The sequence below is a fragment of the Macrobrachium nipponense genome, chromosome 12 (assembly GCF_015104395.2).
Source record: "Macrobrachium nipponense isolate FS-2020 chromosome 12, ASM1510439v2, whole genome shotgun sequence".
Lineage (NCBI taxonomy): Eukaryota > Metazoa > Arthropoda > Malacostraca > Decapoda > Palaemonidae > Macrobrachium > Macrobrachium nipponense.
The window spans coordinates 4,397,559-4,424,991 of NC_087205.1; the positions used below are offsets into that span (position 1 = coordinate 4,397,559).

General features: G+C 36.7%; 1 protein-coding gene across 1 annotated transcript in view; it reads right to left on the reverse strand.

Annotated features, from left to right (window-relative positions):
• Nucleotides 1-2,309: 2,309 nt before the first annotated feature.
• LOC135225102 (dentin sialophosphoprotein-like) overlaps nucleotides 2,310-27,433 on the reverse strand; it is a 49,017-nt gene continuing 23,893 nt past the window's right edge. The window contains exons 2-6 of the mRNA XM_064264359.1: nucleotides 11,363-11,541; nucleotides 7,882-7,992; nucleotides 6,842-6,975; nucleotides 5,857-5,994; nucleotides 2,310-4,788 (exon numbers count right to left, since the gene is read on the reverse strand). Coding sequence (XP_064120429.1) covers nucleotides 4,684-4,788; nucleotides 5,857-5,994; nucleotides 6,842-6,975; nucleotides 7,882-7,992; nucleotides 11,363-11,541 — 667 coding nt within the window. The 3' untranslated portion in view covers nucleotides 2,310-4,683. The remainder of the gene's footprint in view (nucleotides 4,789-5,856; nucleotides 5,995-6,841; nucleotides 6,976-7,881; nucleotides 7,993-11,362; nucleotides 11,542-27,433) is intronic.

The following is a 27,433-nucleotide window of genomic DNA, read 5'->3' on the forward strand; positions in this document are numbered from 1 at the left end:
AAGGTAGAAGGTGATTTGATATTGCTAACGATATATTTGGACCCTAACGTTCAATGTTTAAGTGGTGCCGTTCTTTGATGTTTATAGTTCGATTACTCGTTTGTAGCGCTCAACATTAACGTAAGATATTTGTTTCAGTTACCTAATAAACATAGTACAAGGAAAATAAACAATCTTTTGAGTATTAAGAACTCTATATTAAATTGAAGACCCGTGAACATGTAGAAAATAACGTACCAGTGATGTGACGTAGAATCATTCGAATACAATATCACGAGTGTTTTTTTTTTCTTTCTTTCATCGTAGTTCCAGACATACGTAGATATCGCTATTCTTTGGGAGAGGAGGGTGGCAATTATGTATATAATATAATATATTATATATATTAGTATATATATGTTGCTGACATCACGATATGATTGTTTAAATCGTTAGTACGTAAGAGAGAGAGAGAGAGAGAGAGTAGAGAGGAGAGAGAGAGAGAGAGAGAGAGAGAGAGGTATTCATGATTGTTACATGTATCAGTTTAGCTACATTTGGCCACCTTCCATAATATGATTCAACGGGGAAAACTGTTTGTCGTTGCATATTAAAGTGGCCTTATGCCAGCACGGGCTCTTGGTCCTGCTAAAACCTTTAACACCAAAAAGTCATCATATATCACCCTGATAGCGCCTGCGCACTTGAATTAGTACGCAACTCGGTCTACTAGACTTCAGCTTATTCAAATATAAAATTGAAGTGCCCCAATGTATCAGTGCCGTTACCGAGGTTCTTTAATTTCCTGTGCTGCGTGGCTGGGGAGCGGGGAATGATATTATGAAGGATATTGACTTCCCAAGGTTTAAAAGATATGCGCCCTTGCCTCTTGTTTGTTCGAGTCTTCTATTTATCTTTATTTTCTTAAATCTATTTCTCACCATTGCGTTCTTTTATATATATATATATATATATATATATATATATGTATATATATATATATATATATATATATATATATATATATATATATAAATTTTCTTTGCTTTAGGCCTCGCCTGGCAAGTTTTATTTGTAATTTTGCCTCATTACGTACAAATGTTTAGAATTAATAATAATAATAATAATAATAATAATAATAATAATAATAATAATAATGATAACAATAATTTCTTGAAGTGATAACACCTTTCCAACATCAACCTATGGGCAGACAAACACCGAGAGTACTATGTAAATCTTTATTTCAAGTACATAGCAGTAACAAACAGTACACAAACACTTAAAAGCACATACATCTTGAAACGTTTTGGGAAAAGTAAACAATGGCTCACATACGAAAGTCTATTACAAAGCTAAACACTGTCTACTACTCCGCTTACAGAAGACAATAACCTCATAGCAAGCGAACAAAATCGTTCCATATCACAAAGGCACTCAAAAAGTTAAATGCCGACCTATGACGCTACATTATAATGTGTTAATACTGAAAACGAGAGGACGATATGATGAAGAAAAATGGTTACGAGTCTCAAAGCTTCATCGTGGATGGCGTTCGTAATTACTGACGTTAATTCATTTTTCGATCCTTCAGGAGCTGGTTGAAATCATTTGTTCTTAAATTAGGCGATAGTTAGCAAACGAAAGTTGAAGAGACTGGACAGATCTATAGGAAGTCAGGGAAATGTGTTAAAAAAATGAAAGACTGAGGAGGCACTGAGATATATCAAGTCTCATCGTTTCACCCTTAATGGAATAAGTAAGGATTCTCATAAGTTGAACGAGAATGAAGTTAGTAATGGTTCGCAGGCTTCGCTCGTACGCAGATTACTGATGATTTTGTTTAAATGCAAATATAGGAAACGGGAGCAATTAACAGAGAGTAGAAAACACACGCCTGTTAAATATGACGGGTATAAACTCGCCGATGACATTAATTGGGATGGCTTGTTTTCTGTTTGCTCAGACTGATAGTCCTGCATTATTCTCGTTCCATTTTTATTACGGCGTGCAAACAGAAATTCTATATTAACTTACGGAGCGGCAGAGAGTCAACTAATAACAGCCGGTTTTTTCGTAGAATATACATTTACCCACGCATTTCAGGCTTTCATGTGAAACATAATATATATATATATATAATATATATATAATACATATATATATATATATATATATATATATGTAATTAATATAATATTATATATATATATATATAAATATATATATATAGATATATAATATATATATATATCTATATATATTTAATATAAATTTATATAATATATATATTTCTATATATGATATATATATATATATATAACATATATATGGCAAGTTTCGGCTTCTGAAATTGAGCGGAGAAACTTTTGCTAACGCTTAAATCCATCAGATATGAACTCTTCCAACATGTAAATTTATCCTCAGGTAGTCTGACAAAATGACTCATTGTCTGAAGCCTGTTAAAAAGTAGAAAGTTACAATAGTATTTTTCCTTTACTTAAGGTTAGCACGGAAAAGCAAATAGATGGAGGAATGGTGGCTGAATAAAGAATATGCTCCTAAAGTCATAAATATTCATTTGAAGGAAACTTCGGTGTATTAATAGGTAACGGTATTTGAACTATTTGCTAGCTGCTTACCTCGATTCGTGAAATATTCAGTTAGAAAAACAATTCAAAATGAAAAAAAAAGGATTTAAAAAAATATAAGCCGAAGCCATCGGTAAATGCGTTTCCAAATTTAGAAATGGTTACATTTACATTGCAAACCAACAACGACTTGTTATTACCCAGTCTTGATTTGTTCTTATAAGAAATACTTTGGGTTTTTTTTTTTTATCCTGATTTGCTAACGTCTTGAATACTTTTCAGGATAAATGAGGTTATTGTATTGCGTGAATACGTTCTCGGCAATTTAATGGTCTTTGATGTTATATCCAAATGATTTTTTTCTTTTGTATTTTTAGTAATAACAATAATGGCTTGAAGACTTGATAGCTGAAGTTCATTCATAGAGTACCCCTACTCATACTCACCATTGCATACAGAGATTTAATACCTAACTGGTAATTTAAGTGGCATCTGCAAAAAAAAAAGGAAAATAAATAGAATAGAGAAATAATCATGAAACCAAAGGTCATCGAAAGCAAACCCTATCGCAAATATTCATACACCGAAATCGTCAGCAAATTATGGACAAGAAAGACCTCCCGTGCGAACAAAAATTCCCTATTGAAAACTGAACTTGCATGTTCGCCTTGTCAACAATTATTAAGTTACTTGACAAGCTCGTGTTGGTCACAGTCCCGGTTGAAAGGGCAAGGTTAATTTAACTGTTAATTTCCTATAATCATTAGTACAGAAATCTAATCAAAATTTGCGACTAACCTGAGGTAGCAAGAGGTCATGAAGACCGAAAGCTAGGCCTCTCTTTTTTATAATTATTAAAAAATCTATATAATATTAATTACACAGTGAATCATTCTTATTATTCGACGGCTTTCCTTACAGGCTGCTAAGACAAAACGTAAAAAATGACAGCTGTTGAAATTTCTCTGTTCGTCTTTATTTAAAGATCTTCAGTAATTTACCACTTAATCTATGTCGTATGATGTTCAAACGTAGGAAAAAGCCGCAGTAAAGACAGTTCTTTCCCACGAGTTCCTCAGGGGTTTTAGATGAATGATAAAGATTACAAAAAACGCTGAACTTTGTTGTACCAGGACATTTCTAAACATTTCCAGAATCATTCTCTCGCAAAATAAGAAAGTTTTTAATTTCTCTGAGAATCGACCTCATGGAAAAGGCGATAAAAAATGAAAAAGCAATAAAATATGAAAAGGAAACAAGCAAAGTTATGTCCACGGGGATAATGCATTCGGCAGATAAAAGTCATCACGGCGTCGCTGAGACCAACTTCTACAACTGAATCGAAATGAACGCAAGTCATTGTAACAGACATATCGCTGCAAAATAACAACAATCTTTGTTTCGTGTAATCACATATCGCTTCGATAAAAAAGACAATTCATATAAAATGTAATGGGTAGATGGTTATCGTGTGTTTGAAGAAATTCTTTCGCTTTGGTATGAAGGCATCCCGTAGCCATGCCGGCGGCTGTGTGACTATTGTTTATTATCGATTATGATGTGGCCACATAGCTCATGATGTAGCCATTTGGCTCAATGTTCCCTATAGATTGTGTGTTGCAGCCATGTGGCTCAGTGTTCCCTGTAGATTAGTGTTGCAGCCGTGTGGCTCAATGTTTCATGTAGATTGTGTTGCAGCCATGTGGCTCAATGTTTCATGTGATCGTGCTGTAACCACGTGGCTCAATGTTCCCTGTAGATTGTGTTGCAGACATGTAGCTCTAAGTTTCATGTAGGTTGTGCTGTAGCCATTTGGCTCAATGTTTCATGTAGGTTGTGCTGAAGCCATGTGGCTAAATGTTCCTTATAGATTGTGCTGTAGCCATGTGGCTCGATGTTCCTTATAGATTGTGCTGCAGCCATGTGGCTCAATGTTCCTTATAGATTGTGCTGTAGCCATGTGGCTCGATGTTCCTTATAGATTGTACTGTAGCCATGTGGTTAAATGTTCCCCGTAGATTGTGTTGTAGCCATGTGGCTCAATGTTTTATGTAGATTGTGCTGTAGACATGTGGCTCAATGTTTCTTGTAGATTGTGCTGCAGCCATATGGCTCAATGTTTCCTGTAGATCGTGCTGTAGCCAAACCAGCGCTCAACTCTGAATCTCTGGAGAGTGTCGACAAAGAGTCCCTCGTCACTGGGTTCTCGGATTCCAACCTAAAAAGGGAAAGAATAAGATGAGATAAATCAACAAGAATCACTGGAAAAAGCCTAGAAATCAAACTTTGTTTAAATATAAATCGAGCTGATGAAGAAATTCATTTAGGGCTTGAATATCTTTCCATAAAAACGAAACTTAAGTAAATGTTGAACTTCAGCTTATTTTTGTTACCATTTTAGTAGATAAAATTACTTGTCTTTCATGTCGATAATTATTGAATCTGTAGTGGGGGAAAATTACTTTCTACCATAAAATACGTTGTTTTTCTGTGGAACAAAAATTAGATGGGACTTTGAAAAGCAGAAATCGTTATATTTTTGTCGTTACTGGATAATCAATCAGCTGTCATCAGTTCCCCTCTCCTCCAGCAGAGCCAACCCCCCACCCTCTCTCTCTCTCTCTCTCTCTCTCTCTCTCTCTCTCTCTCTCTCTCTCTCTCTCTCTCTCTCTATCTCTCTCTCTATATCTCCTCTCTCTCTCTCTCTCTCTCTCTCTTTCTCTCTCTCTCTCATTATCAATAGGAAAAATATTGGATAATTTCTACCACCTGTCATTAGTCTGCCAATCTCTTTTGAAAAAGAAAATTAATAGAATATTCACTGAGACTACCTATTAATATATAAATATATATATTATATATACACATATATATAGTAATGTAAAATTACAACAAATATTCCATGTTAACTGATTTTCAAAACTAAAAACGAATGCCCTAAATATGGATAAAGCCGAGATGAAGATCTGATTTCCCAAATCAGGAAGTTACACTCACAAGCACACACACACACACACGTAGTACGTACGTACGGACCATGTACAAGAAAAAAAATCGCATTGAATACCCAGTAGTACCGCTGGTTAGTGAAATGCAATTCTTCGACCATTCGTCTCTCTTTCATTTGCAGGAAGGGCAGACTTAACGGAGGACAATCAAGTTTAATCAAGGTGGTAGAAGGTCGGTTGAAGGAGTTCAGTTTTATAAAGACAAGTATTAGGTACACTTGTACCCACCAAACATCTATGGATCCATAAAGATTATAACGACTTGGGTGACCTCTTACCTCAGTAGTTAGGACGTAGTAGAAGCCCTGAGCTTCCTCGGGAGAGCGAGCTACGACTTTAACGAAGAACCTGATCTTGTGACATTCAAGCCCCGCCAGAACGAGGTCTTGCAAGAAGGCACGGGCACCAGACCATTGCTGCCAACATCGGAAGGTTAAAATGACTGATGTATTCAATGCCCCGGATTAGCTGGGGGCAAGGCAAGGGTTTTGTGGGGCATTAAATGAAAGAATAAGTGAGTAGTAGAATGACCAGGACTGAGAGAGAGAGAGAGAGAGAGAGAGAGAGAGAGAGAGAGAGAGAGAGAGAGAGAGAGAGAGATGATCCTTAAGTATTACTATATCAACTCATTATACAATATCTAGAAACCCAATTTTTTCCTTCAAATAGAGAGAGATAGAGAGAGAAATGAGAGGAAGCGAGAGAGAGAAGAGGAGAGAGAGAGAGAGAGAGAGAGAGAGAGAGAGAGAGATGAGCCTTAAATATTAATATATCAGCTCATTATCCAATATAACTAAGAAACTTTTTTTCCTTCAATAACGAGGAGAGAGAGAGAGAGAGAGAGAGAGAGAGAGAGAGAGAGAGAGAGAGAGAGAGAGAGAGATTATTATAACTCATTATACAATACAACTCCTTCAGAATAACGAGGAGAGAGAGAGAGAGAGAGAGAGAGAGAGAGAGAGAGAGAGAGAGAGAGAGAGAGAGAGAGAGAGCCTTAAATATTAATATATCAACTCATTATCCAATATAAATAAGGAACTTTTTCCTTCAGAATAACGAGGTGGTGTGAAAATATATTAAGGGGTATGATCATTACCTCTTAACTCAAAAATTTGTGAGTAAAGTAAAGAAGAAGAAGAAGAAGAAGAAGAAGAAGAAGAAGAAGAAGAAGAAGATGTAAAGAAACCGAAGCTAGCAGATGCAATTTTCAAAACGCCGAAAACTACACAGGGAGCTGCCTTACCTTCAGGACCCACTTCTTACCTTCCACTCCTTAATTAGTTTCGGGTGAGGCGAAGGTTCGATGCTCTTAAAGCAGAAAACAGCCATGACTGTCTCCGTCGCAGTCGATTCCTCCTGCATTCGTGGTGTGATACAGGCGATCTCTTCGAAGAGACCTGCAAAGGGGCCGAGGTTGAGGTGTGAGTCGAGACGCTATACAGAATCATAAAGAGAGCTCGGAAGTTAATAGTTTTGAATGCGAACGCCACTGGAGGCACTTGAGAATTATGAGTGGATGTTATTAAAGATTGTTGCCGAGGTATTTCAAAACGTGAATGGAATTATAATACAAATGGTTATTACGACACTTCAGAATTATGAATGACTTACAAACGGTAGCCGAGACTTTTCAGAATTATGAATGAAACAAAAATACAAATGGAGGTCGAGACGCCTCAGAATTCAAATTAAATCTTATACACAAATGCTAGATAAGACATCGGGATTTTGGATGGAACTATAAGTACAAATGGCAAATAAGAGCCACTTCAGAATTCTAAATGAAATGTGAATACAAATGGTACTTGAGATACTCCAGAATTATAAAATGCACTCGAATACTAATGGAAATTGAGGAATTTGAAAATTATGAATCGAGCATGAATACAAACGGGGTTCGAGACACTGCACAACTTTGAATGGAGCTTTGAGGCAAACGTTGGTTGAGAATCCAATGTTTTTGAGTGAAATGGAGCTGTACAGGCACTTACGGGAATTTTCGACCGTTTTCTTTATATTTTCGTAACGAAGCCACATTAGGAAAAGTTATAACAACCCCATCAGAGAAGGAAATATGAATTCATGACTGAAATTAATCCCAGAAGAGACAACAGGTGTAGATGTGGAAATCAATCAGTAAACTGAAAAACTCATTTTTGTTACTACTTTTTACAAGACTTCTGAGGTCGAGCAAAGAGTAAATTGAAAATAATCAATCAAAACGAAAAATTCCTCAATGAACTACAGATTTTCCAGAAAAACTCATCATTGACACATCATCCATCAAATCACTCATCACCTACCCTGATCAATCATGTTCTCAGGGCCAAGGATGTCAGGTTCAACGGGGTCGCTGTTGAGTAGCTTGTTCATGACACCGCTGTCTTCACTCACGTGAAAGAGAGGGTACAAGCCTGCAAGTGAAAAAGATTTAAAAAAAACTCATTATATTTTCATCATTACATTATGGATAAACTTGAGAAGCGGTGGTAAAATGTATGACTAAATATTCAAGTGAAAAATGGGAGAATTGGGGGTAAAAGATTGAAAAAAAAATACCATGATTTTGGCATCATTATAGATAAACTTCAGAAATTGTGGTAAAATAGCTGAATGTAAAATAAGTGAATAATTACTCAATGGAAAAATATGAAAAGTGGGATAAAATAACTGAATAATTAATTACTCAGTGGAATGGAAAACCCTGAGAAGTGGAGTAAAATAACCGAAAGATTACAGAAAGGAGAAATCCGAGAATTAGAGTCAATCATTCTCATTACATGATGAAAAAAATATAAGTAAAGGTAATTGGTGATTTATTTAAGAGACATGTATTAGGTGAATAATTTACATTAGCTGAATTTGTGAAGTAAGATTATATTAACTGAATAATTACGCAATGGCAAAATCTGAGAGGTGGCGTCAATCTCTCATTGCATGATGAAAAAATACGAACGAAGGAAATCATGGATTTTAATAAGACATTTTATCAAAACGACACACAATGATTAAGTGAATAATTATCTGGCTAAGACTCTTGGAAGTGCATCATTCCTCTTAACGGAAATACTTCAAAGATAGTGAACGCAATGACTAATTGATTGAGGCAAACTAAACCACCAATGACAAATTTTGGGTCACTGAGGCAATGTCTTGGACTGGGGCAAGATCTTGGACTGAGGCACCTGTTTCGTAACTGACGTAGGCAGGAGCCTCAGTTTCTATGTATACTTGTTCTTTATTATTATTACTTATATTATTACTTATTATTATTATTATTATTATTATTATTATTATTATTATTATTATTATTATTATTATTATTATTATTATTATTATTATTATATTACGGATGTTTGCTGTATCACTTTTTACATTCAGCATTCCACATCTGGAATCTGTATCTACTAAGGTCTTTAGCTGAATATTAATTGTTTTTATCATTATCACAATTATTTTTGTTATGACTATCATTTCTATATTATTATGGTCATTACTGGTTACTGTGAGCAATATTATAACTTTTATCAGCAACTGTTTGAGTACAGCAGATTACTATTTTTATCTTTCTATCTCGTGTATCTAAATTGTGTGGACTGTATTGTCTCTACTTTGTATATTCCCTGTATATGGGCATGAGCTGGAATAAAGGATATTATCATTGTTATTATCATTGACTGACTGGATAATACTAAACTGGCGTTACATCAGCGCAGGCTACCAACACCAAAAAATAAATATTTGATGAAATTTAATAATCGATCCTTCGTTAAAAAAAGTCACTTTTAAAACATTCATAATTAAAGTAAAAACATGCAAATGCATTCAAACATTAGACTAAAGGGAAAACCGTCACGCTCACTTCGTCGTGTTTCCATTCTGGGTTGAGGAAGGTCAGTGAGCGCTCTTGACATTTACCTAAAGTTTCGAATTAAAAAGAGAAGAGAGCTTATGACACAAAAACATATCCTCCTTACTCCTTCTAATGAAGGTATCAAGTCGTTAACAAAGATTAGTCTCACGAGAAAAGTTTATATAATGAAAAAGTTTATATAATAAGTAAAGAGAAAGTCTTCAGTTCTTTCAGTGATAAACCTCAGTGAAGGCTAAAATTAACCCAACACAGGTACATCTGCCGAAGAAGGACAATGAAGCTTTTCAGGAGAGTGCCACCAGTACCCAGTGCCACCAACAAGCAAGGTGGAGGAGGAGGAGGAGGAGGAGGAGGAGACAGGGAGGCGGGAGAGGAGAGGAGAGAGAGAGACAGGGGAAGGTGGAGGCTTGAGAGTGCCTCCTCCACCAACGACCGAGAGGGAGAAATGACTTAATGATTAAACCTTGGACCGACAACATAGATCACTCGAGACGAAAACGATGATGCAGATCAAGCTGATAGCGGGCGATTCGTTGTTATCAATTCCATCGTTCGTCTGAGCAAGAAGGGTCATCGACTCGGTTAAGTACGACTCGAGAGTAACACAGTTTTGAAACGAGAATTCGCCTTTCTTCAAACTTCAGTCAGGGTGAAGGGGAGTGAGAGAAAGGGGTGAGGGAGGGAGGGAGAAACGGGGGTTAAGGACTGAGGAACATGGGGGAGAAGGTGAGGAATAATGGTGAGGAAGGTGAGGAGAACAGATGAGATCTGACAAGAATCAGAAGTGCTGGGGGAAAGTAGGACAGAAGGATTTTCCTCTGCCAAAACAATTATTCATCCATCGTTTTTTGTTTTGTTTTGATCTGCATGTTGGGAAAGATATTTCTGTATTATATTATTAATTCCAAGTGTTCTTCAAGAGCACAGAGATACTAAAATAATCGGACTTATATATATATATATATATATATATATATATATATATATATATATATATATATATATATAGTGTGTGTGTGTGTGTGTTAACGTATATATATATATAGAGAGAGATGCTTTAAAACACACTATCATATTAGTGTGAATACCATATTCCTATATATAAGTTCCCTTTATCCTTTATTAATACTACAATAGATATGACTGCAATTGTCTCTAAATTAGTCTTAACAAGGAAATGGAGATAAAAAGACAATCGTTCCTATACTAGTCAGGACACGGGTTCCCAAACGGCGGTTTAGAACCCCCAAAGGGGTCATGAACCTTTTTCTGGGGGTCATGGAGGATCCAAGATTTTGAGGAAATTTTTTACGATATTTAGGGATTTTTGTTAATTTCTTTATAATTAGTTTTTGTCGTACATGATTAAATCCGTCCTTGTTAATAACCATTAATAAGCATTTTTGTTTGTTGTTATTGGTCTCTCTGTTGTGATTAATCTTTAATTTAATGTTTAAAATGTATCTGCGTCATTGGAAATTAGTACATATTCAGAAGGCTTATAAAGGTTGGGGTCATGATAGGTTTGGTGCTACTGGAAGGGGTCACGTACTGGAAAAGATTGGACACCACTGATCTAGGTTATGAGAAGACACACGAACGCGAACAACAGAATCCCTTACAATGCACAGCTCTTCGAGTCCGGATATCCAGGAAGACAGATTAGACGAAAAAAAAAAAAAAAAAGTCTAAACTACAGACATCCCAGATTTGTGAGCCGTAGACAAAGACCACCTACAGTCCAGACATAGCAACAGGCTCATGGACCGAATCCCTCACCGCCTTTCTTGTTTGTTTGTTTGTATGTTGTTTTTAATGTCGCATGGAACCAGTGGTTATTCAGCAACGGGACCAACGGCTTTACGTGACTTCCGAACCACGTCGAGTGAACTTCTATCACCAGAACTCACCGCCTTTCTGATAGGTGTCGAAGGTCTCGCAGATAACATAGGTGGTTCCTGTAGGAGGCAAAATCGTTCTGGCTGCTTTGACCAGCTCCTTCAGGGACTTCTTGACGTTTTTCACACCCTCGGTCCTTCCCACCCACGTCATTACGTACCTCCGTTTCTTTTCTTCGTTCATGTTTCTCCTGCAAGAAGAAGAAGAAGAAGGGCAAAGTTGATGTGGTTATTAGTTAAGAGTTGTCCGGAGGTTTTTCGATTTTCGTCGCTCATATTTTTCATGAAAGACGAAGAAAAGCAAAAATGATGTTAATTCATTGCAAGTGGAAAATTTGAAGGCCTCTCCCAAAATCAACCGATCTGCTGTGAATTCAATAGGCCTACGTGAAAAATAAACTTTCGATCTGTGAAAACAACTATATTTTTATATTTCGCTTTCTGGAGTGTGGCAGTATAAATGAAAGCATTTTGTTTTAACAAGCAGGGGTGAGACGTTTATCCAGACAGACATTTCATAAAACAAGTCTCTAAAATAGCCCACAAGGAATGTCTTCTAAGTTACGAGGTAAATGCAACTAAGGCCCCTCATTCCAATGACATGATATTCGCGTGCTGCAATTTCCATACATTGGATTCTGTAAATAGACTTTCGGTTGCCTCGAATTGAGCCCACAAGCAAAATTAAAATGATTTCATATATCCAGGCACGATCATTAGTTTTCTATGTTTTAAAGTAAATCATTCAGTTATCCCTACCAATCCCCAAGGAGCATATGTAAATAAGTAAGCGTCATCAACATACAGATTTTCTAGAGGTACCGAGGTCTCAAACGCAAAGTTCTAATTTATTCGGTGCGTTAAGACAAATCTCGGAATGTGTGAATTTTTATTTAATTAAACAGCATTTCCCAAAGACAATAAAGAAGCTCAACGAATAAAAAATTTTTTTTTAGAAAACATGAAATTTTTTGGTTTATCGCCTTCGCGGCTGTCAAGTTTCAATATAATGTTTTAGTACACAGCAAGTCGGGCAACCAAATGGTGGAAAAATACAGTGTTTAACTTCTCTGTTTTCTGACTGCATCCATCTACAATGTTTGTTTGTTTGTATGGTGTTTTCACGTGGCATAGAACCAGTGGTTATTCAGCAACGGGACCAACGGCTTTATGTGACTTCCGAACCACGTCGAGAGTGAACTTCTATCACCAGAAATACACATCTCTAACCTCCTCTGTGAAATGCCCGAGAATCGAACTCGCGTCCACCGAAGTGGCAGGCCAAGACCATTACCAATCACGCCACTGAGGCGCTTCCATCTAGAATGTGGAGCACGCATAAGACCCAGGAGGACTTTTCCTCTTCCGTTTTCTTCCCTTAGTATCGCGATCTATCTAGGTCTAAAGGAGTTAGTTATCGGGAAAGGGAAGCGTCTCATTGACCCCATTTCTACTGTGTCATTATCTTCTCTCCCTTTAAAGAAGAGAGTCTAGTCTACAAGAGAGAGACTAATATCCCTTACTCACCCTCCTCAGTGGCATCTATGGCCTCACTGTGACGTGTTACCTCTGACGCGAGATTTCGAAGGTTAATTAAGAGTTTCTAATGACTGACACGAGGAATCCATCTCTATATAGAATTTTGGCATAATGCCAAGCACTGGGGCAACTAAGGCCATTCAGTGCTGAAATTGAAATTGACAGTAAGAGGTTTGAAAGGTGTTACAGGAAGTAAACCTCAAAGTAGTTGCACTATGAGACAATTGTTAGGAGAGGGTAAACAGTAAGATGGAAGAAAGAGAATATGAACTGAGGTACAGTAAAAGGAATGAAAGTAGTTACATCTAGGGGCTAAAGGGACGCTGCAAAGAACCTTAAGTAATGCCTACATTGCACCGAATGAGGTGCACTGGCGGCACTAACTCCCCTACAGGGTGACATGAGGGATAACAGTGCTAGTATCTTGGCAATGTGTTCACAGACATAAAGAATAGCAGCATAAATAAAAACTATGACGACATGACAGATAGTACGAAGATAGACTAACTACATCTGTGAGTGATTCCATATCTCAGTCAGGTAGCTATTCACAATGTTAAGGGTCTCCAGGGGCTGATTAGAACAAGAAAATCGTGAGAAAACGCGTTTGTAAATTTACATTTTCAAACACATATCATCACCCTTGTTAGATAGTGGGATTTTCGACCACTTTGGAGTCTACATATGCACGTACGCTCTTCCATGGGTAAAGTAGGATATTTTTAGAAGACTTGGGAGCAAAAAAGAAAAAAAAATGCGAATTCGAGCTCTGGGGACCCTTAATATTGTGAACGCCTCAATTCAACCATGAACAGGCCTTGATGGCAAACAAAGGAGCTCTTTATCAATACAAACAAAGGATATTGATTTTTGTTGGTCGCACGACAAACAAGCGTTTGTCCTCCATAGTAAGCTGTAAAATGCAGTTTCTCTTTTGATGTCGAATCTAAAATATCGACAAACTTCGTCAACAATTTCGATGTCACTGTTCACTGGAAAACACATGACTGGGCACTCATCAAAATGCTTTTAAAAACGAAATAAAGTCAGTACAAAATAGGATTAATTCATGCGTAATAACAAGAATATTTTCAACGACCCAGTTTAATATAGTTAAGTTTATCCCCGATGGACCAAACTACATTAAAACAGCAAAGTTTCCCTACGTAAACGATGTTATCTGGTTACCTACACCAACGCTAACGAAGCTGAATATAGAATATAGGTAGGCCCAAGCCTTGGGTAGGCCTACCGCTTTTCCCGAGTCTGTCTCTTCGATCGTTTGCTGGATTAAGGTACTACATAGATGCTGTAGATTTTCATGAAATTCTGAGGAAGGAAGGAAGGATGGGTCGCGGACCAAAGAATAGTACACTGGATTTTGAGATGGATTAGGACCTATGAATTTTTTTTTTTTTTTGGGGGGGGGGGGTTGGGTTGGGTTGGGGAGGGGGTGTGAGCCAGAGATGTGTTCCCACTCAACGTTTTCCATTTTTATCTGTTTTTATTGGGATTCTTCGAAAACGCTATAAGAGGTGTCTATCTGTTTTTCCAGTATACTGACTGGAATATCATTTTCTTTACACATTCCTTAAATAATGACAAAGTTTACACAACCAACCAAATATCCCACTTCCGGGTTTTTGGTAGCTGGACTTGGCAACATTGTCTATGGGCCAAGGAAGAGATTGCCTGATTTCCAGATTCAACATCTATAGTATTATCAGGTTCTTCGCAAACAGAAATTTTAAAAAGCAAAACGAAAAGATAAGAGAAAAAAAATAAACGACTTAACTCAAGCGCTTTCCACCTCCAAAATTTGAGCCGATCTGCTCATGTTAGGGCTCGCAGTCCCACAGATACAGTGTGGAAGTCGTGCACTCAAGGGTCAACCGGCTTCTCTCATACTATCCGTCCTCATGAATGTAGAACTTGCTTTCTTCCTTTGTGCTCCCTAAATCACTGACCTGTCATATTCTAAGAGGCTTGTATACGTATGTCACCAGTTCAGGAGAGACGTTCTTTAATGATAAACTCAAACCTTGCTGTGATAAAGTTTTAATATAGGGTAACCTTGGCCTTCTGGCTACCTCCCCATTAGAAACTGCATAGAAATCTGGCAGTCGCATTTGAAATTCCAACCGAAAAGACTATAAGAATGACAAATGATAATTGGTGGTTGCGTCTGAAATTCCGAGCTCGTGGAACATAAGAATGACAAAGCATAATTGGTTGTTAATTATTCTACTTCCAAGGATCACGGAAAAATAATTATACCCGAACTGACAAATTATACAAGAAAAAGTCCGCAAGAAGAAATCTTATATGGAACGCAGACAAGAAAAAAATTCACGACATGAAGAACGGCCATCAACAACGGCAGTAATGTCGATGATACCACAACAACAACAACAACAGCAACAACAACAACAACAACAATAACTATAATAACGACGGACAAGAACATTGCAAACAATGAAAGACTGGGATAAATAGACGTTGTTGGTTTAAGTAATCGATGAATTACGTATTCTGTCTTATGGTTACTACGGAAGGTGGGACGTTGGTCAACCTAAGGTCTAGTAACTAGGACAATATCAAATAAACAGTACAGTTGTAGGAAGTAGTTGATTTAGGAAATTATGTAGGAAGGACTATAAGAGTTTAGGCCAAAAGGCCAAGCACTGGGACCTATGAGGTCATTCAGCGCCGGAGAGCAAATTGAGAGTATGTAGGTTCGAAAGGTGACGTTAAGAGAGGGTGAAAGAAAGGTGGAAGAAAGATAATATGAATGGAGGTACGGTAAAAAGAGTGAAAGGAGCTAAGGGCCGCAGGGATGCTTCAAGACCTTTTAGTAATGCCTACAGTGCACCCAGATTGCTGCAGACGGTACTAACTCCCTACTGGGAAAAATTATGTAGAAAATCTGGTAGTTTGGTGTTATTAAAACCGATCTGAGTTTCTTATTTTCACCCTAAACAAACTTTTGGAATCATAAATCTGTTTTTGATGAGTAATTGAAAGCGAGAATTTTACTGATAAGGTTTAGAGTTCAACCTAACCGATAATTATTCCCTGCGAGCTCCCCCTTGTACTTATCCAAAGGAAATCCTAAAATCATATCCGGTTACCATGGTTACGAAAACGATCAACCTACGACTTGTTCAGTAGTTTGTTGTTGTTGAATGTGTGGAATGCTTTTGTCAAGTTCGGGCCCCCGACCCCCAACCCCCACCAAAATTTTTTTTTTTTCTTTAAACAAATGTTGTAAAGGAATGTATATAAAAAATATACAAATATGTAAAATGAAAGCATCAAAGCAAATGAGCGCACAAACACGTACAGACAATTTTTTTTCTTTTTTTTTCTTAGTAATAATTATTAATATTATTAATGAGATTATGAATAATGCAGAAACATTTCAAAACTAGTTCCGCTCTAAATAATTCTAAATATCCCGTGAAGTGATATTCAGAATTATTTAGAAGTTCAAGAGAAAAGCGATTAAATTAAAAGACAGAAAGCAGTAGTGTTGTCGACAGTGCGCCATGCTGGGTATAGTTGAATGAGTATCCCCTCTGAATTCTGCGCCCTTAAAACTTTCCATTACCACCAAAACCAGTATAGAACAGAAAGTATGAAGAGCATTCCAAGCAACAAATTCAAGAATCCCAAGTGCATGACAAATTTCGCCGATTGGGAAGTAATGGTCCATAAAAAAAACTCCAATTTTGTCATCCCGTTTAAAGAAACCTTTATATAGAATGAAATGACCCTTAAATCACCTTTTCTCGTCATTTTGCGAGGATTCCTTCTACGCTGAAACTGATAATCGTCCGTAAATGTGAATTGTATTTTATATTTAGAGTAATCGTTCAAATGTTATACAGACAATGTATGTATGTATATATTTACACATATATACAGTATATTATATATATATATATATATATATATATATGTGTAATATATATATATACACATATATTTGCAATATAATTACTGTAATTATAATCAATATAGTTTTTACATTCAATTTTTAATTCTTCTCAATCTTATTACGGGTATGACCATTATTTTTACCACCTTCTTTTATACTACCACCTCGGCAAATATGGATATTGCCGATCAATCTTTTTTTTTTATCATGTTATCTTATGTATCTAGACTGTATGTTATTGTCTATTCTTTGTATATCCATGTATAAGGCCTTGAGCTGAAAATAAAAGTTATTATTATTATTATTATTATTATTATTATTATTATTATTATTATTATTATTGTTGTTGTATATTCGAAATGTATGCACCTTTACAATAATCAATCAAAATTCACCGCCCCTGTGAAGCAATTTCTGATTCCAGGCGAGTTATGGAAACTCCATACGCCGGTATTTTGGAACCTTCGCGTCTCTCCTGACAAACTTTACGCAGCTGACAAAACCCAGCTTACAAATGATCGCCGAGTCTGCAACAAAACTTGTCCGACGCGAGACAATGTACGAGTATGAGATCGCCTTGACTCAAAAAAAAAAAAAAAAAAAAAAAAAAAAAAAAAATTGCTCGCGTAGCCTTAGGACCGGGCCGTGCATAAATCATGAAGCATCGATCCAAGGCAGAATGAGGCCTGAAATGGTCGCATGGGGATTGAATGCCTCGTGCGGTATACATGGTGTTCATGCCAGGTATTCATCATGACAGCTGCTGTGCCGAATGACCATCAGGGTACACATATAGAGTGGCAGACACGCGCCAATGGTATTCTTTGATAGGGAAATAAAATGTTCCGAATTTCACAGATCAGTCAGGAAAGCAATTTATTTTTTTCTTACCGTACCGATCCACTTGGTCAGTATCTTGAAGACTCGCTTTTCCACTTGTTTAGCGTATTGTTATTTTATGCTGTTGTTGTTGTTGTTGTTATCATTATTATTTTGAAAAGATAACCTCTTTGGGATATATTTTGTGGAATAAAATGCCAGTTTGTACGCCATTTTATGTTACGAAATATATCTCAAAGAGGGTATCTTTTCACAATAATAATAATAATAATAATAATAATGAATAATAATAATAATAATAATAATAATAATAATATATTATTGAGAAGAATGACAAAGTTAATTGAAATCATCATAAAAAGAATTTTCTCTATTTTTTTCTGATAAATCGTCAGAAAAATAAAGAAAATTTTTTATAAGATAAATTCACTTAACTCTGCCATTCTACTTAATAAGACCATGTATCCGAGAAGGTCTGCTTCCTGCTAATAATAATAATAATAATAATAATAATAATAATAAAATAATAATAATAATAATAATAATAATAATAATAATAATAATAATAATAAGAGAAGGAAAACCAACCTAAGCATGGCATGGATAGACTATAAGAAAGCCTTCGACATGATACCACACACATGGCTAATAGAATGCCTGAAAATATATGGGGCAGAGGAAAACACCATCAGCTTCCTCAAAAATACAATGCGCAACTGGAATACAATACTTACAAGCTCTGGAATAAGACTAGCAGAGGTTAATATCAGGAGAGGGATCTTCCAGGGCGACTCACTGTCCCCACTACTCTTCGTAGTAGCCATGATTTCCATGACAAAAGTACTGCAGAAGATGGATGCTGGGTACCAACTCAAGAAAAGAGGCAACAGAATTAACCATCTGATGTTCATGGACGACATCAAGCTGTATGGTAAGAGCATCAAGGAAATAGATACCCTAATCCAGACTGTAAGGATTGTATCTGGGTACATCAGGATGGAGTTTGGAATAGAAAAATGCGCCTTAGTCTACATACAAAAGGGCAAAGTAACAAGGACTGAAGGGATAAAGCTACCAGATGGGAACAACATCAAACACACAGATGAGACAGGATACAAATACCTGGGAATAATGGAAGGAGGGGATATAAAGCACCAAGAGATGAAGGATACGATCAGGAAAGAATATATGCAGAGACTCAAGGCGATACTCAAGTCAAAACTCAACGCTGGAAATATGATAAAAGCCATAAACACATGAGCAGTGCCAGTAATCAGATACAGCGCAGAATAGTGAATGACGAAGGCAGAACTTCGCAGCATAGACCAGAAAACGAGGAAACATATGACAATACACAAAGCACTACACCCAAGAGCAAATACGGACAGACTATACATAACACGAAAAGAAGGAGGGAGGGGACTACTAAGCATAGAGGACTGCGTCAACATCGTAAACAGAGCACTGGGGCAATATATGAAGACCAGTGAAGACGAGTGGCTCAAGAGTGCATGGGAAGAAGGACTGATAAAAGTAGACGAAGGACTCAGAAATATAACAGAGACAGGGCCGAAAGACAAGCAGAACAGAAGGATGGCACAACAAACCAATGCCACGGACAATACATGAGAAAAAAAACCAGACTAAAGAACTAGCCAGCGATGACACGTGGCAATGGCTACAGAGGGGAAAGCTCAAGAAGGAAACTGAAGGAATGATAACAGCGGCACAAGATCAGGCCCTAAGAACCAGATATGTCCAAAGAACGATAGATGGAAATAATATCTCTCCCATATGTAGGAAGTGCAATACGAAAAATGAAACCATAAACCACATAGCAACCGAATGTCCGGCACTTGCACAGAATCAGTACAAAATGAGGCATGATTCAGTAGCAAAAGCCCTCCACTGGAGCCTGTGCAAGAAACACCAGCTACCTTGCAGTATTAAGTGGTACGAACACCAGCCTGAAGGAGTGATAGAAAACGATCAGGCAAAGATCCTCTGGGACTATGGTATCAGAACGGATAGGGTGATGCGTGAAAATAGACCAGACGTGACGTTGATTGACAAAATCAAGAAGAAAGTATCACTCATTGATGTCGCAATACCATAGGACACCCGAGTTGAAGAGAAAGAAAGGGAAAAAATGGATAAGTATCAAGACCTGAAAATAGAAATAAGAAGGATATGGGATATGCCAGTGGAAATTGTACCCATAATCATAAGAGCACTAGGCACGATCCCAAGATCCCTGAAAAGGAATCTTGAAAAACTAGAGGCTGAAGTAGCTCCAGGACTAGGCAGAAGTGTGTGATCTTAGAAACGGCGCACATAGTAAGAAAAGTGATGGACTCCTAAGGAGGCAGGATGCAAACCCTGAACCCCACACTATTAAAATACCACCCCCAGTCGAATTGGAGGACTGTGATAGAGCGCAAAAAAAAAAAAAAACAAAAAAAAAAAAAAAAAAAAAAAAAAAAAAAAAATAATAATAATATAATAATAATCAAAAGGCTGACTGGCCCTTGTATCGGTCGTTTTCTTTCGAAGATTCACTGGATGCTTCGTCAATTCTATCAGGTTTTATATTCATGTTGATATGCAATAAGGAATTAAGTGCAAGTAAACAAATGTAGTATCCATGAAATGGTTTCCAAAATTAATTAACATTATATAACATTTTGTACCACGTGACAGAATCTAAGACAATCTGCTAGTAAAAATCTTGATGTATTAAGAATAAGCACTTTATAAGTGTGCCTCTTTCTCTCTCTCTCTCTCTCTCTCTCTCATCTCATCTATCGGTCTCTCTCGCTCTCTCTCTCTCTCTCTCTCTCTTTATAATTATCTATATAATATATATATATCTTATATATCTTAGTATAGATATAGAATATAGCTATTGATATAGATATAGATATATTATACTAGATATAGATATATATATATATTATATATATATATAGTATATACTATATATATAGCTAATTATATTAATATAAAATAAAGGTATAAGCCACGAAGGAAAGATTAACATCGGATTTTATCTTTCCTTCGTTTCGTTCGTGGCTTATACCTTTATTTATGGATTTATCACTTTCCAAACTTCGTGATTCAGTTATACATATGTTTACTATATATATATATATATATAGATATATATATATATATATATATATATATATATATGTATATATATATATATATAATAGATAGATAGATAGATAGATAGATAGATAGATAGATAGATAGATAGATAGATAGATAGATAGATAGATATACGTATATATACAGTTTGTTTAGCCATTTATGTCTGTCAGGCTGTAACTTCACTCTTATATCTGTTATCTGTCTGTCCTTGTTTACCTGACTGTTTATCCGTCATAAAATGAGCTGAAGCAGAGAAAAAAAAAATTCAGGCAGCCATTGATCATTCTGCAATAATAAATCGCGACAGAATTTACAGAGGTCACGCAGTATTTATAAACATTATTAATATTCCCAAACCCCACCTGTTCATCAATAATGCCAAGGCAACGCTAATGCTTCGCAAAATATATTGCAATGCAACCCTTACAATAAAAAGAATTGTTTACGAATGGGTGAAGGACGCTCTAGTTGCTACGCAGTGGCTCGACTAGCCAATGCAAGTCGTAATGGCATTTTTTAAAATAATAAGTAAAGAACTAACGTAACTTCATACTGGAGTAATGGCAATATGTATTTAACACTTCTGATATTATGGCTCATGATAACAATGATATCGTTTTTACTACCACACCAATTACCATCATATCACTTAGTATTATTATAATTGAGGATACAATTACCATAGCATGACCAATATATTTTTTATTTTACTAAGGACGCCACAGCAATGTAGCTGTTTACTTGTTTTGTTCTAAGCTATATCTGAAAGCGATCTTTTTCTCACGTTGAAAAGCAAGATCGGTCAGATCTTAAAGATATTCTACTGTTAATACATTTTAATGCATTTATAGAAAGAAAATATAAGGATATATTCCCATAGACTGTAACATTCTATTATTATTAAAATGGCGTCAACACACACATCAGTATCAAAGTAGTCACTGCATCATTACAGATATTACATTACAGTTACCATCATTATTTTCATCACTACTGGTATCAATATCATCATATATTTCACAATCATTAGAAAAAGTCATTTTTTTTTTCTTTAATTACAATCAACCATAACAAAATATTATCACGTTTATGATGCTTAATATACTTTCCACTGACTACATATGTATCAGTCATGTATATTAATTCATAAAATGTTTAAAATACTAAAAAAATATAAACTTTGTAGATCAGTGTCTGCCAGAAAAAAATTACATTATTATTATTATTAGCTTAAGTATTATTATTATTATTATTGATTATTATTATTATTATATTATTATTGATATTATTATTTATTTAACTTAAGAGAAGCTAAACAAATGCAACAGGATAGCAATGACCCAAATGAAAAAATGGAGACACTTTTAGAATGGCTGTAGTGGGTGCTGCTAATAATACAGTGCAAAAGAAAAAGAGTTCGAGGTAGGAGGAAAAAAACAAACTGCTTGGTGGAACCCCCACACTAAGGCCGCTGTTGCAAACAAAATGAAACTCTTCAGAAAATGGATGAAAACTTTGAATTTGGAAGATCACAATAACTATAAAGAAGCTCGAGAGAAACGGAAAGAATAAAAGCTCAAACAAAAAGAGAAACATGGGAAAGAATAGGAAAGATGACTCGAAATGATCTCCAAGGTACCAGAAAACTCATATAGCACTGCCAAAAAACTATAGAAAGGGAAGCCAACCACCCTCTTATGTAATCAAAGGACCCTATGGATGGGACAATTTTAACCGAACCCCGAGAAATTGAATTAGGATGGAAACATCACTTTGAAACACTACTAAACAAAACGGAAACAATGACCTTGAAGAGCATGTAGAAATTTGATGTGGTTGGATGCAGAACCTGACATAACAACACTGGAGTTTAAAAAAATGCTCTCAAAGAGGATGAGAAATGTAAGGCCCCTGGAGTGGATACAATCACCTGCAGAGCTCCTTTAAAACATGGGAGGATGGAGTCATCTGGCTACTAGAGCTAATCGACATACTCTGGAATGGGCAAATGCCACCTGAAGACTGGAGAAGAGATCTAATATGCCCAATCTATAAGAAAAGGTGACAAGACAAATTGCAGCAATTATAGAGGAATATCCCTAATGTCACATGCTTTTAAAGTATATGAAAGAATACTTGAAACTAGATTGAAGGATATGTTGAACCCAAAGCTGGGTGAATGGCACGGTTTTCGACCAGGAAGAGGGACAACTGATATGATTTTCTCCCTCAAGATGATATTTGAGAAGAGCTGGGAATGGGACAGGGATAGATATATTGCTTTATAGATCTAGAAAAAGGCTTTTGATAAGAGTACCAAGAATGAAAATATGGGATGCCCTAAAAGACCCTTACTATGGAATCCCTGAGAAACTTATAAGAGCAATTTCTCATAAACACCTATCAAAACATCAGAGCCAGAGTAAAAACAAAAACTCAAGAGAATGAAGGACTGGTTTAAATTTAACAAAAAAATCAGTGGAAAGTAAGAAACAGGGCAGCGGTTCCTTTCGCCACCCACTTTCTTTTTATATTGTTCTTAGATAAATATGTATTGAGGGAAAAACTTAGGTGAGGATGAAGCTGCAGAATATGACCATCAACCTTATGTATGCAGAGACCAATGCAATGATAATTTTAGCCCTCAGCAGCGCGAATCTCTCCAATAAAACTTCAACAACTGGAACGCGATCTTAACAGCTAATGGAATGCGGATCAACAAGAATAAGACAGAGATCATGCACTTATCACGAACACCAAGTAACGTAGATGTAGAATTAGAAGGTCAGACATTGAAACAGTGTAGAAATTTCAAATACTTAGGAGTAGAGTTTAGTGACCAAAACGATTCAAAACTGGAAACAACTACCCGAATACAGAAATTCAGTAACAACCTGTATCTGCTCTACCCACTAATGAAAGACAGAAATATACCTCGCAAAGTGAAAACCATAATATACCTCTCTATTTTAAGACCAATATTGACTTATGGCCATGAATCATGGACATTAACATCAAGAACTAGAAGCCAACTTTCAAGCAGCTGAAATGAAAGCCCTAAGAACTCATAAAAGAGTGCAAAGGTGTAACAAGACTAGATAGGCTAACGAAATGAAGACCATTAGAAGAGAACTGGGAGTGGAGGGGATACTAGATTTTGTGGAGAGAGGGACAGCTTGATGGTTTGGACACACCAAAAAGAAGGAGGAGGAGCGATATCCTATAATTGTTTTTGGAATGGACACCGGAAGGAAGAGACCGGTAGGAAGACCAAAAATGAGAATGGCTACCAAAACATAGAGGAGAGGAGTAGAGAGGAGAGGCTCTAGTTTTGCGGGGAAGTTGATGAGATGATGGCTATATTGATGATCGCCAAGAATGGGAGACTTGACCTGAAAGCAGGACGACTGAACCAGGCTTGGAGGCCTACCTGGTCGTTGCTGTGAGAAAATTGGTGGAGAAAATTTATTTGTTTTCCAATACACTGGATGTCAGTATTCATGTGAGCCACATCAGCTAACAACAAAACGCTAAAATTAATTATAATGTTTAAGGAAACTTTCCTTTCTACCACAGAGTTCCATTAAGAATATATTACTCATGTGTTAATTATTATTATAATGACTTGAAAACCTGCAAGGGTTAAAGAGAAAAGCTACGGAAAGACCTGTACATTTCTCACATCTAAAGTAAGCGTTATTATTATTATTAATATTATTATCTGATGAGTTCATGGAAAAACATCTTACTTTTGTAGTCTCAAACATACACTCTAGGTAGGAGGATACGAACAGACAACCCAAATACAGAATGCTGTCTTTAAACGCGAAAATATAATTTGAAACATGAATAAGTATTTATTATTGATTTTATTTTTTTTTTTTTTTTTTTTTTGCTCTATCCACAGTCCTCCTCCAATTCGGGCACTGGGTGGTATTTATTTATAGTGTGGGGTTACCGGGTTGCATTCCTGCCATCCTTAGGAGTCCATTCACTTTTCTTAACTATTGTGTGGCCGTTTTCTATGGACCATCACACTCTTCTTTGCATGACTTACCCGGAGCCTAACTTCAGTCCTCTAGGTTTTTCTTAAGAATTCCTGTTTTCAGGGATCCTTTGGATCGTGTCCAAGTGCTCCTATGATTATGGGTAACCAATTTCCACTGGCATATCCCATAAGTTCTTCTTATTTTCTTATTTTCAGATCTTGATACTTATTCCCATTTTTTTCCCTCTATTTTTCTCTTCAACTCTGTGTCCCATGGTATTGCGACATCAATGAGTGATACTTTCTTTTCTTGACTTTGTCAATCAACGTCACATCTTGGTCTATTTTGCAACGGGTATCACCCTCAATCCATTCCGTTTGAATACCATAGTCCCAGAGGATCTTTAGCCTTGATCGGTTTTCGATCCCACACCCTCTGGTTGGTGCTCGTACCACTTATTACTGCAAGGGTAATGCTGATGTTTTCTTTGCACAGGGCTCCAGTGGAGGGCTTTTGCCATCCTGGAAAATCATTGCCTCTTTTTTGGTACTGGTTCTGTGCAAGTTGGCCGGGCATTCGCTTGCTATGTGGTTTATGGTTTTCGATTTTTCGTATTGCACTTCCATACATATGGGATTGATGTTTATTTCCGGTCTGATCGTTCTTTTGAATATATCTGGGTTCTTAGGGCCTGATCTTGTGCCGCTGTTATCATTCCTTCCAGTTTTCCTTCTTTAGCTCTCCCCTCTTTGTAGCCATTTGCCATTGTTTGGTGTCCCATCGCTGGGCTAGTTCTTCTTTAGTCCCTGTCTCATGTATTGTCACCGTGCATTGGCATTGGTTTGTTTGTGCCAGTCCCTCTGTTCTTGCTGTCTGTCCAATTCTCCTGTCCTATGTATATTTCTCTGGGCTTCGTCTACTTTTATTAGTGCCTATTCGTTCCCATGCCAACTCTTTAGCCCGCTCGTCTTCACTGGTTTTCCAGATATTGCCCCCAAGTGCGTACTCTTTTTCGATGTTGACGCAGTTCCTCTCCCTCCCTTGTTCCTTTCGTGTTAATGTATAGTCCTGTTCCGTATTTGCTCTTTTTGGGCGGGGTAGTGCTTTCGGGTTTGCTTTGTTGGATTGGTCATGTGTTTCCTCGTTGCTTTTCCTGATCTATACCTGACGGAGTTCTTATGCCTTCGTCCATTCCACTATTCCCTGCGCTGTATCGGATTACTGGCACCTGCCCCATGTGTTTATGGCTTTTAATCCATTTATTTCCTCGCCATTGAGTTTTTAGACTTGAGTATTCGCCTTGAGTCTCTGCACCTAATTTATTCACCTGATCGTTGTCCTTCCATCTATTGGTGTTTTATATCCCCTCCTTCCACTTATTCCCAGGTATTTTGTATCACCTGTCTCATCATACCAGGTGGTTTGATGTTGCCTTAGCTACCCATTCTGGTTAGCTTATTTCATCCCTTCAGTTCTCGTTACTTTGCCTTTTTTGTATTGTTTGACTAAGGTCGCATTTTTTCTGATTCCTAAACTCCACCCTGAGATGTCCCCAGATACAATTCCTTGACAAGTCTGGGATTAGGGTATCTATTTCCCTTGATGCATTACCATATACAGCTTTTGACTGTCGTCCATGAACATCAGATGGTTGAATTCTGTTGCCTCTGTTTTCTTTTGAGTTGGTACCGCCGGCATCCATATTCTGTAGTACTTTTGTCAATTGGGGAATCATGGTCCCTACTACGAGAAGGTAGTGGGGAACAGGTGAGTCGCACCCTGGAACGATCCCTCTCTGATGATTTAACCTCTGAGAGGCTTGTAAAGTATTGTATTCCAGCTGGCGCATTTGTATTTTTTGAGGAAGCTGATGGTCGGTTTTTCCTCTGGCCCCATATAATTATTTTTCAGGCATTCTATTAGCCATAGGTGTTGGTATCTAATTTGTCGCAAGGCTTTCTTATAGTCTATCCATGCCATGCTTAGGTTGGTTTTTTTTTCCTTCTCCTACTGTTCTTCATTACCATTTTGTCTATCAGGAGCTGGTCCTTATCATTATTATTATATTATTATTATTATTATTATTATTATTATTATTATTATTATTATTAGTTATTAGTATTATTATTATTATTATTATTATTATTATTATTATTATTATTATTATTATTATTATTATTATTATATACAGGAATAAAAAATAAGACAAAGAAAGTAAATTCATCACAGAAAAGAAATTAGCATGAAACGTAATTATATCGTCAGGGAACTTTCAAATGTGCCCGGAATCAATTAAACTTCTTCTTCATCTTCTGTTTTTTTACTAAGGAAACTTGATTAAGAGTTTATATAAAACCTAGGCTCAGGTGTACAGCGCCCGTGGGTTTGGCACAGTACACCTGGAGAGAGAGAGAGAGAGAGAGAGAGAGAGAGAGAGAGAGAGAGAGAGAGAGAGAGAGAGAGAGAGAGAGAGAGAGAGAGCGTGGTTCAATTGCTTTTTTCCTTGATAAAATTCAGGTATAGAACACACTAAGGTTTACTTTATATAAAATGAAACAGAGACTAGGAGAGAGTTTCTTTAGCCGTTTGATTGCTTGAGTGATTTTGCGTTGCGAATTGACG